A 12,068-nucleotide genomic window follows, 5' to 3' on the forward strand; every position below is an offset into this window, starting at 1 on the left:
TTCACAGCTGTGTGACCCTGGACAAGTTACTGATCCCCAATTGCCTCAGAAAAAAAAAAAAAAAAAAAGAATTAGCATGGCATATCTAAATTTATAATTAGACTAAATGTTCCAAAGATTCTAAAGCCATAAACTCAATGCATGAGCTACAGAAGTATGTCAACTTTTCCCAAGTGACTATTTACACTAGAGTCTATGATACCCTCTTTTGAGGCTGAAACCATCGTTTGGCATAAAAAAACAGCTGTTTTATAAGGACCAATTTTCAATCAACTCAAAGCTATTACGCTTTGGGGGGAAAAAAGACTTCCTTTTCAAGAGTACTTGGAAAGACATGACCCTAAAAGCTTAAATTAATAAAAATTTCCATCTTAAACATGGAAAAGTGATTTTTCCAGTTTTTTCAGCAAAAGCTTCTACAGCATTTGAGTCAGGGAATATGTCAATTTGGTAATAAGATGGCAAAATTCCAGTGTCTTGGAGTTAGAGTGGACTTTATCTAGCCTATTATGAAAAATAAAGGAAAAAAAAATCTTTAACACTGCCTAAAGCTGATCATCTAAGCTGTTTTTAAAGAACTTTAATAGGGGCAAATCTAGTTCTTTCTGAGGTCACTCATTCCACTTTTGGAGAGATCTAGGACATGCATGTGATCATGGTTTCACAGGAACTATTCAGTTAACATTCCAAATTTTCCTGTATCCTGTTTTTTTTTTCTTGTGAGAATTTCTTTAATATATGTGAAAGTACCACACATTTGTACATATAATAATCTACAAAGTAGATGAATAAAAAGGTACATATTTGCATCTTAAATTCAGTGTCCTCAAATAATTTTCTTGGGTCATGTAAAAAGTTTCTCTTTGAGGGAAAAGAATGTTAGTACTTTGTTTTTATATCCTCAATCTCTGGTATAGTATCTATAAAATAGAAGGTCCCTGATCTTCTTATCAATAGTCTATTACATCACTATTAAACAACTTCATTTCTTTCTCTTTTAATCCCTTTAAACATTTCTCTTTCTATTTGTATCACCAAAATAGCATTTTATTGGAAAATACATGAATGTGTAAGTGTTACAATTTTGTAGTCTCATGGGGTATAGCAGCACATACTTGTACTCCTTATTCCTGGAAAGGCTGTTGGATTACTGCACTAATGTGGTCAACCTCCAGAAGCAGGGGAACACCAAGCTTTTAAAAGAGGAGTGAACTTCCCTAGACAGGAAAAATAGAGCAGGCTAAAGCTTCCATGCCTGTTAATATTGGCATCAGTACTTGAGGGTCCACTACGATTCCAAGCTGGTAAGACAGGAAGATGCAGTCTCTAAATAAATAAATAGCTGCTTAATTAATATGTATCTGGTTTAAAAAGCAACAACACAATAATCAAATATGTTTGGCAACTGAATTTGATCTTGGTTTATATTTTCTTTTCTTCCTCTTTTTTTTTTTTCTTTTAGGAACAGAAATCTCAGGCATACTTGATAGGATCCATTGGTGTTAGTGGAAAAACTAAATGGGATGTATTAGATGGTGTAATTAGACGGCTCTTCAAGGTAGGATCTGTGCAATAGCAAAGTATTAGTTTTAATATTTGTGCCCATTTTTAATACCTTTCCTCTTTACTACGCAAGTCTGAACTGATGTGTTTCTTTAATCTCTAATTCAAAATATTCTTTAATACCTCTTCTGGCTAGTGCTATTGGACTTTAATTACTCTCATGTCACCTGTTCTTTCTATTCTTGATCACTTGCTCTAGATCACTCTGTGTTCTATTTTTCATCTTACATGTACTAAACCCCTATTTTGATTGTGTTTTTTTGTGTACCATTTTTAGGAGTATGTGTTCCGAATTGATACATCCACTAGTCTTGGTTTGAGTTCTGACTGTATCGCTAGCTACTGTATAGGGGATTTAATTAGATCCCATAGTCTAGAAGTGCCTGAATTGCTGCCTTGTGGATATCTTGTTGGCGATAATAACATCATCACTGTGAATCTTAAAGGTAAAAAAAAAAAAAAAAAAAAAAAAAAGGAGAGACAATTTTGTTTGTACCAACAACGTCCAGTTTTACTTGAATTTCTATTTTATTTTCACATTCTTTATTTTTAAAACCTTTTTTTGTCATAATTTTAAACATTTTAAAATCATAGAATCATAAAAAAAAAAAGTCTTTGGGGATACAGAGGTAAAAGTGAAAATGAAATGGTTAAAGATTTCACAATGTTCAGTTAAAAGGACTGGGATTTAAAGACACCATGAGTTATTGGATCACAGATTTATTGCTAGAAGCAGTCTCAGAAGCCATTTTGTCTAAAGCCTTCCTGTTACATATGAAAATGCTGAGACTTATATATAGACCCCAATATAGAATTTAAAATAGCTTTATTTTCTTCTTCTCATTATCTATATATTTTGATTTTCTAAAGTTTATATATTTTCTATTACAATCTATATTTTTCCTCATGACAGAATTTGCATATTTATCATTTAAAAATGTGTATTTTTATATATATATATATATATATGTATATATATATATATGTGTGTGTGTGTGTGTGTGTGTGTGTGTGTGATGTGTAATGAGGTACCTGATAGTAGCAATCAAGAACTAGACAACAGAATTCCTGATCATTTTAATAATAATAACTAATATTTGTATAGCATTTACTATGTGCTAGCCACTAATTAAGTGCTTTTATAATTATTTTCTCCTTTGATCCTTAAAGCAACCCTGGAAGGTAGATATTATCATTATCCCCATTTTACAGATCAGTAAAATGAGCCAGAATTATATAACATTTAGTTAATAAGTATATGAAGTTGAATTTGAACTAGGTTTCCCTGACTCCAGGCCTAGCATTCTATCTATTATGTCACTTAGCTGCCTAGGTTTAAATATATATAGTATGTTCACTAAATCACAGTATGCTTACTAAACACTTTACAGAATATAATTAGGCCATATTTCCTACCTATCAATCATATTAATGTCAAATATAATAAAGGAGAAAATGGAAAAAAGTAAATTATAATTTTTAAATATAGTTAAAGTCATTACTGAATCTATTCCTAATTTATAAAGAACCAGAGACATAGTTTCTTATGTATCCATTGGGCTGAAAAAGTAGGTGGTATATGTTCCTCTGTTTAATAAAGGGTATGTACTGGAGGGTCTCCACTATCCCTTCTGGTTCTGAATTTTGTTTTCTAGGACACTATGTGAAAGAGGGGAGTTATCTGTTGACATAACATTGTAAGATCTAAAATGTGTTACAGTCACAGAGAGGAGAAGCAAAATGAGTTTAAAAAGGAAGCTGCTATTAAGGGCATGGACTTTTTTGTTTGTTTGTTTGTTTATTCCCCCCAGGTCATTACCTGAAAATGACAAGTGGTTTTGTAGCAGAAATATCAAGACAGGTATTTTGCAATGGGCATTAGGAACTTTACACTTGGCAAAGTACTAATATGGTAGAAACCATGTGTTAACCATATGTTGGTTTTACATTAAACTATAAAACAATGAAGTATTTTTTGTTTCTTTGTTTCTTCTTTCAGGGGTTGAAGAAAACAGTTTGGATAGCTTTGTTTTTGATACACTGATACCCAAACCAATTACCCAAAGGTATTTTAATTTGCTGATGGAGCATCACAGAATTATCCTATCAGGACCTAGTGGAACTGGAAAAACATATTTAGCCAACAAACTTGCTGAATATATAATAACAAAATCTGGTAGGAAAAAAACAGAGAATGCTATTGCTGTGTTTAATGTGGACCACAAATCAAGTAAGGTAAGTGGCTAGAGTCAAAATAACTCAGTCTCCTACATGAACATGCATTGTTAATGTGCTATATCATCACTATAACTAGTGTTTGGTTATAATATACATTGTAGAATTATATAGAAGCTTGTAGCTTTTTCTAGATTCTTCTAGAAAAACCTTAAGAAGATCCCACTTTTGTATTTCCTTCTACTATACTGGTCTCTTTCTTTTTAAATAGTAAATGTGCATGTATGTATATATATTTGTAGGTATATGTATTTGTACATACATATATACACATATATATATATATGAAGAAATAGCAAATTAAACTATAATTCTAATTAAGAGAAAAAATAAAATAATAAAGTAAATAATAAAGTATCTTCATTAATTTTAAGTGAATCTTAGAATCTTAAAGTATATGTACATACAACAAAAATTATAACTGACAATCAATTATAGATGAGATAATGATGTTTGACTCAATGAATTTCTAAAACTTCCTTTTGTCTGCCTGAATTTCTTGAATTAAATTCTGTTCCTGTCTAGCCTAAAGGTTCCCTTTGGGATCTGCTGTGGCTAAAATTAACCCTTGGGCATTTACAATTCTATAGACAATGTGGAAAAAGGTCCAAAATTCATTCTATTTCCACAAATCCTTATGGCTATCGATTTTGGGGGGAACTAGAACCAAGTCCCCTGGGACTGTTGCCTGAAAGAACTTCAATACTATTTCATTTTAATGACTTCAGAAGGAATGTTCTACATTTAGAATATATTGGTTTAAATATTTGTGTTTTTCACCTTTGGATTACAGCAAAGCATCCTAAAAAGGAAATATTTTCAATAACTACAATTCAAAGTAAGCCCAAATGACATCAATTAGGTCAACCATTGACCATGTTTGTGGAAGAGAGTTTTGATCATTTGTAGGTTGAACTATTAAACACCTATTTTCTTAAACTGTGGTTTGTGATCCCCTAATGGGATCTCATACCTGAATGTGGGGGTCACAAAATTATGATTTATTATCAGTAAATGTTTGATTTTTATACCTATATGACAGGGGTCACATAAAAATTTCACTGGAGAAAAGGAATTGTGAGTGGAAAAAGTTTAAGAAGCCATGTAGGATCCATCTAAATATATGTAATTAGATAATTCATTGAATGTTGATTTGAAAGGAATGAGGGATTTAGAGAGAGAATTTTCAAGGAATATGTCTGACAGTAAATATCTTTGCTCAGAGCAGTCTCCTAAGTATTCATCAAAGAGAATGATGACTCAGATCTTCAGAAGAAATTACAAAAAGAGTTTTTAGAAGAAATACATTTGAACTCAGTTATGGTCTTCTAATGCTTCACTTTACAAATTCAGATGGAAAGATAACTTGCCAATTCTCATTTACTAGTATACAAAGAACACTGGGGTCCTTCACAGCTAAGCACATCTGCCACACAGATTTTAGGTGTTTTCTTCACAGCTGCCAGTATTTTCAAACTTTGGTGGAATAAGATGGAGTTTTCATTAACAAATAAGTAAAATTAGGATACTTGATTCATTATTGTAGATTGAAATGAACATAACTGATTTTTACTTCTTATAGGTTTAATTCCTTCTTTGGGTTCTTTCTAACTATATATCTTTTCAGAAAATCATCCTATCTTTCCCTTTCCTTTCCTTTCTCAAAAATAGAAAGGCATTTTTCTATTCTTTTTATTTTGCCCATAAATGATATTTAGTCATTTTTAAAATCTTATTTTTGATTAAATTTAAATTTAAATCAAAATGTAATTTTAATTTAATTTTACTATTTTTAATTTTTAAAATTTCTTTGTGGAAGAGGAACTTTTTAGATTAGTGATTAGATTAGATTAATGAAAACTTTTAGTTGTTTTGTGCTTTTTTGATAAAAAAGAATAGCTGTGACACAGTGGATAATGAGCTGAACCTGGAGTCAGAAAGACTAGTTCAAATCTTTTCTCAGACACTTAATGGCAACATGGACCCTGGGCAAGTCATTCATTTTTGCTTTCCTCAGTTTCTCAAGTATAAAATGGGTATAATAATAGCACCTATCTTCCAGGGTTGTTCTAAAGATCAAGTGAAATAATATCTGAAAAAAAAAATACTCGATATATAAGAGCACTATATATATATATACATATATATCTATGTATATTCCTTTTCGATAATTTTCAAATCCTATTCCTCTAATTTCTTGTGTGACCTTAGGCAAGTGAACCTATTACTGAACCTTCTTAAACCTCAGTTTTGTCACCTGTAAAATGATTTAGATTAGATGACTTCCATGATTCTTTCCAATTCTAGATTTGCCCAACGCACACTGAAATCAAAGTTAATTTTAGGAAAAGCTTAGTTATATGGAATGCTTTCAAAATAAGTTTACCTACTGAAATGCAATATTTAAAGTTATGCTCAATATAAAAAGTCTTTTTTTTTAGCCAATGACTTAAAATGTTCACTTATTGAAGACCCCCAGAATCATTATCATCCAAGAAATATTTCCTTTTATTAACCCAATATTTCCAAAAATTATATTTTCTCTCTTTGAATTGCAGAGGAATTTATGCTGTTCACTAATGTTCCATAACATTCATAAACCATAATTTATTCAGCCATTCTCCAATTGATGGGCATCCACTCTGTTTCCATGCTTGCTACTACAAAAAAGGGCTGCCACAAATATTTTTGCACATATGGGTTCCTTTCCCTCCTTTAAGATCTCTTTGGCATATAATCCAAGTAGAAATACTGCTGATCAAAGAATATGCACAGTTTGATAACTTTTTGAGAATTTTTCAAATTGTTCTCCAGAATGATTGGATCCATTCATAATTCCACAAACAATATATTTTTTAGATTCCCAAATATTTTATCTTATTGTTTTAAATGGAAGTTCTCTTTGTATCTCTTGCTGTTGGATTTTGTCAGTGATGTATAAAAATGCTGATGATTTATAAGGATTTATTTTGTATCCTGAAACTTTGCTAAAGTTGTGGATTACTTATAATAGTTTTTTAGTTGATTCTCTAGGGTACTCTTAAGTATACCATCTGAAAAGAGTGGTAATTTGGTTTCTTCATGACCTACTCTAATTTCCTTAATCTCTTTTTCTTTTCTTATTGCTAAAGCTAGCATTTCTAATACAATATTGAATGGTAATGATGATAGTAGGCAATCTTGTTTCACCCCAATCTTATTGGGAATGGTTCTAGTTTATCCCAATTATATATGATACTTGCTGATGGTTTTAAATAGATGCTATTGACTGTTTTAAGGAAAAATCAATTTATTCATATACTCTCTAGTGTTTTTAATAGGAATGGATGTTGGATTTTATCAAATGCTTTTTCTGCATCTATCGAGATAATCATATGGTTTTTGTTAATTTGGTTATTGATATGGTCAATTATGCTAATAGTTTTCCTAATATTGAACCAGCCCTGCATTCCTAGTATAAATTCTACTTGTTGGTCAAGCAAACTATTTATTTGTTTTATTTCTTTTTCTAAAATAGGACTATCTAAGTAATTTATTTCCTTTTCTATTAATCTGAACAATCTATATTTTTGTAGATATTACTCCTTTTCACTATATCTTTAGCAAGATATAGTTTCCTTCCTTATCTCTTTTAATTAGATCAATTTTTGTTTTTGTTTGATCTGAGGTCAGGATGGCTACCCCTGCTTTTTTTTTTTTTTTTTTTTTTTAGTTCATCTAATGCAAAATAGATTCTGCTCTAGCCATTTACCTTTACTTTGTATGTATCATTCTGCTTTAAATGTGTTTCTTGTAAACAGCATATTGTAGGATTCTGGCTTTTAATCCAGTCTGCTCTCCACTTCCAGTTCACCCCATTCACATTTACAAGTAAAACTACTAATTCTGTGTTTTCTGCCATCTCATTAACCCCAATTTATACTTTTTCCCTTTCCGTTTCTCTTTTTCCTCCTCGCCAGTATTTTACTTATGAGCACTACTTACTTCAGTAAGCACTCTCCCTTTAGAAAACCTCCCCCATTTCCCCTACTATTTCTGTTTTACCTTCTATTTAGCCTACCCTTTCCCTTTCTCCCTTTCCCCTTTCCCCTTCCATTTTTCTATAACTTGAGAGAAGTTTCTCAGTGGAGCCAAATATGTCTAATATTTTCTCATTGAGACAAATCTGATGAGAATAAGATTCACACAATGTTCATCCCTCTGTTTTCTTTCCCTGAATTGTAATAGGTTTCTTTTTCCTCTTCCTGAGATGTAATTTCCCTCATTTTACCTATTGCAAGTACATCCCCCTTTCTACCTCTAGTTTCTTTTTTATATTATAACAGTAAAATCAAATTATAAATGTCTTCTCTATGTATACCCATAACAGAGATACAGTTCTTTTTACATTTTTATAATTCTCTTGAGCTCTATATTTGGAGGTCAAAATTTCTGTTCAGCTCTAGTCTAATCCAGAACTAATTCAGAAGCCGAATTTGCTAATTAGTCTGAGAGTTATAGGAGAAAATCAGAAAGAAAAATATGTCCTCTCCGCCATCTTGGCTCTGTCCCCCAGATAGGAAAATTTTTGATGGGCAATTCTCCTCTTAAATAGAGATAAGAAAATGTATATGGCCTAGGGGTTATGTCCTAATAAGTTGTTTGAAACAGAAGATTTTAAATAACTTTTCCAGAGTTACCCTTGAGTCAAAAGTGGAATGTGAATCTGGATTTTTCTAATTCCTTCTACTCTATTTTATTATGTTTATTAAAATATTGGATGGCCAGAATGGGTTAGGCCTATGGTATGAAGTCCCTACTTTACCTCCTTTCCTCCATTCTTTTTGTTTGGCCAGCAACACTTCTTTTTCCAATGTTCAAGAGTCCAGTTCATTTAATATGCCAATAGTCAAATATCTCTCAAAAAAGATAGTAAATTAAATTGGTCTATATAACATTTTGGTTTAAAACACAAGCTTCATTTTCACTTTTAAGTCAAATGCAGCTTTCCAATTTATGACTTCATTTTCACACTTGTTTAAGAAATAAAGTTATGCTTTTTTGTTATAGTTTGATTTTTAGTTTATATGTTTAACCTTTTAACAAAAACTTTTGTAATCCCAAGCATAAAGTAATAATATTTCTTTCTTTTAAAACCATTAATAGCTATAGCTCACAGGCACACAGGCTATATTATTTAAAATGTTAGCTATCTTAGATTTGGATTTTAAAAATTGCAATGTCCTAAAAGCATTGCCTATAAAATCAATGTTCTAGTGATTATTAATTTATTCCCCTGAGGTTTTTGTTTCTGATAGAGTACTGCAGATAGAAGTAGCTGAATGAGTTATATGTGCACATGGTTGTTGAAATTAGGATCATAAAACTCTCCCCCTTCCTCAATCTTCAGCATGATTTACAAATTGAAAATGTCATTGTAAATATGCAAATGATATGTAAATGACTTTACTGATTAGGGTGACTCTCAGTAACCTAATTATGTTTCCTGGTCTACCCATCTGTGAGAGCAATCAACAAAAGTGTTTATCATATTTAAATTATAAGCTATTTAGGGATGATACCTTTACAAAATCTCAACCATCCTAAGTAATGATAAATGCTAATTTAAGTGTCCTATTTAAAATTTTAGTCTTTCTTCAGAATTATAGAATTTCCATTGAATCCTACTTTAATAAAATAGAAGAGGGTGGTAAAGGGGAAGATGCTTAGCATGCTGTTATCCCCAACTCAAGGGCATAGATTTAATATGCATTCTATCTATGAAACTAGTATGAATGAAAGAAATCACTGAGAGATATCATTATGAAGTAACTATATAATTTTTGAGATATTAACCAAATATTTATGAAATTTTTTATGCTTTCTGTTTCTATCTAGAGATATTTTATTCCTATAACAAGATTCATCATGCAGAAAATATTGCAAGATCCTTTTTAGCTCTTTCTTTTAGGGAGAAGTGATAAAAATATGCCTTTTGCTCCCACATTTGTAGGTATCACTCATGTAGAATGCTGAAATCTTACACTAGTGATATTCTCCCTACTGCCCATTTCCCCAATTCATTTATTACTCTTCCCTCTCCTTTCTAATTTCATATCTTTTTCTGCAGTATCCTCTGTTCAATTAATAACAGGTTATTCCCAAGACAAATATATGGCATTGGTATAACTATATGTTGATGGTTGGGTTTTGTTTTTGTTTTTGTTTTTTTAATTACTATGCTTGATTTTTTTCTTAAGGAATTGCAACAGTACCTAGCCAACTTGGCTGAACAATGCAGTGCTGATAATAATGGTACAGATCTACCCATTGTAATTATTCTTGATAATCTCCATCATATTGGTTCTTTGAGTGACATTTTCAATGGTTTCCTCAACTGCAAATATAACAAATGGTACGTAAATGTTTTTTGAATGGCACAGGGGTTAAACATGTAGTTGATGACTTTTAGATCTCATGGTAGCATGAGTTGCAAAAACCAAAAACTACATTGTTAGTTCAGAGTATATAAAGGATACTTTCTATTACTCAACTTCATTTCAGGGAGCTAATTTAATGTTAGGTTGCATTGAGAAGTATAATGTACAGGACTAGGAAGATTATTGTTTTGATGTCTTCTGCCCTGGTCACACCATATCTAATACATTGTATTGAGTTCAATGTACTATATTTTAGGATGAATAGTCAAAAATAAAGGACATACAGAGGAAGATAATCAAAATGTTTGAGTCCATATCTTATTAATATTGGTTGAAGGAACCAGTTATGTTATGTTTAGGGATAAAGACTGATTCTATGATTTCATCCATGTAGAAATCACTTAGATGAGGAGATTCCATCTAGCAATTCAAGTTGGAACCTTCTCTCCAATTTATAACCTGAGAGGTTTTGTTTAGCCTATATAAAAAGAAGACATGGTGTTATTTAAGGAGGAAGTGAGTGTATTCTTTGGTTATATTCTGTTTGACTCAAAGGGCAAAACTAAAAATATTGGCTAAAAGTAAAAGAGATAGATTAAAATTCAATGCACTAGCAATTAGACTGTCCAGTAGTGAAAAGGCCTGCTTTAGGAATTAGTAAATTCTCACCCATAGGAGATCTTCAAGAAGAAGCCAGATGATAACTTATTAGTAATGTCATGGAGGGGCTTCTAATCAGGCACATATTTTGTGAGGCTTCCTAAATCTGAGATTCCCTAATTTTAGCTGCAGCAATCATTCAGCATTCTGGGCTGAAAGCAATAATTAAAGGGTATATTTGAGATCAGTTGTAATGTCACACATCAACCTGACTACACGGAAAAAGAAAAATGTATCTCTATGTATCTCTATCCTGATCCAGACTGATTGACTGCTTTTTCATGTGACCCATGGAACTAAAGCGAAAGGAAAATAAGAAAATCTAAAAACCACTTGAACTTAATTATAGCATTGCTGTTTAAAAGAAATAAACCAATGAGAACATCTCTTGATAACGTTATTTTATTCATTGATCAATTAAATGGTTACTTTTTACAAATTAAACTATTCCAAACAGGGTAGAATGAAATGAAGACTGGGCAGGGCATATTATTCTCCTAATTTTATTTTGGAACTTTTTAAGGGGTAAAATAATTAGATCACAAATTAAAAATCACTAGTGGCAAAATAGTCCATTAGAGAACTTTAAAATGAGAAGATTCTTAGAGATCATCTAGTTCTGGCATTGGTAATCTATATGTGACTCATGGGATAAATTTGGCCCATGACCTGTTTTCATATGGCCTCAGTGTTAAGAACCGTTTTTTTTTTTTTTTTAATAAAACATTTTATTGTTTTTTTTAAATTTTTAAATGTATTCTCAGCTCAGAGGCCATTCAAGGTAATGAGTCAATTTATTTCATGTAATATTGCAGTCCAAATCTCATTTTACAGAAAAAACCTGAAATCCAAAAATATATGACTTATTTAATACATAGGATCATCTCCCGATGGCTACTTGCAACTTTGAAATTTAATATTTAAGTACTATCATGAGCCAGAAATTATTTAAACCAGTAATCCAGAATTACGCCAGTTTAATTAATCATTGGCTCTTTCTAATTCATACTTTTTCTTTTCTTCTTCTATTCTCAGTCCCTATATCATTGGAACAATGAACCAAGGGGTTTCATCATCACCAAATCTAGAATTGCATCACAATTTCAGGTAAAAAAAAAAAAAAAATTTTTTTTTTTTTTTGTCTATTTGGACAGTGATAGATTATTCCAGTGTTGACCTGTTGTGAAAGTA

The 12,068-nt window shown here is 31.3% G+C and overlaps 1 protein-coding gene across 1 annotated transcript in view; it reads left to right on the plus strand.

Moving 5' to 3' along the window:
• Positions 1-12,068, plus strand: part of NAV3 (neuron navigator 3) — a 490,821-nt gene that overhangs the window by 469,295 nt on the left and 9,458 nt on the right. Inside the window, 5 exon segments of the mRNA XM_074270837.1 lie at positions 1,463-1,558; positions 1,841-2,009; positions 3,563-3,798; positions 10,038-10,192; positions 11,913-11,984. Coding sequence (XP_074126938.1) covers positions 1,463-1,558; positions 1,841-2,009; positions 3,563-3,798; positions 10,038-10,192; positions 11,913-11,984 — 728 coding nt within the window.

This window comes from Sminthopsis crassicaudata, chromosome 5 (assembly GCF_048593235.1).
Source record: "Sminthopsis crassicaudata isolate SCR6 chromosome 5, ASM4859323v1, whole genome shotgun sequence".
Lineage (NCBI taxonomy): Eukaryota > Metazoa > Chordata > Mammalia > Dasyuromorphia > Dasyuridae > Sminthopsis > Sminthopsis crassicaudata.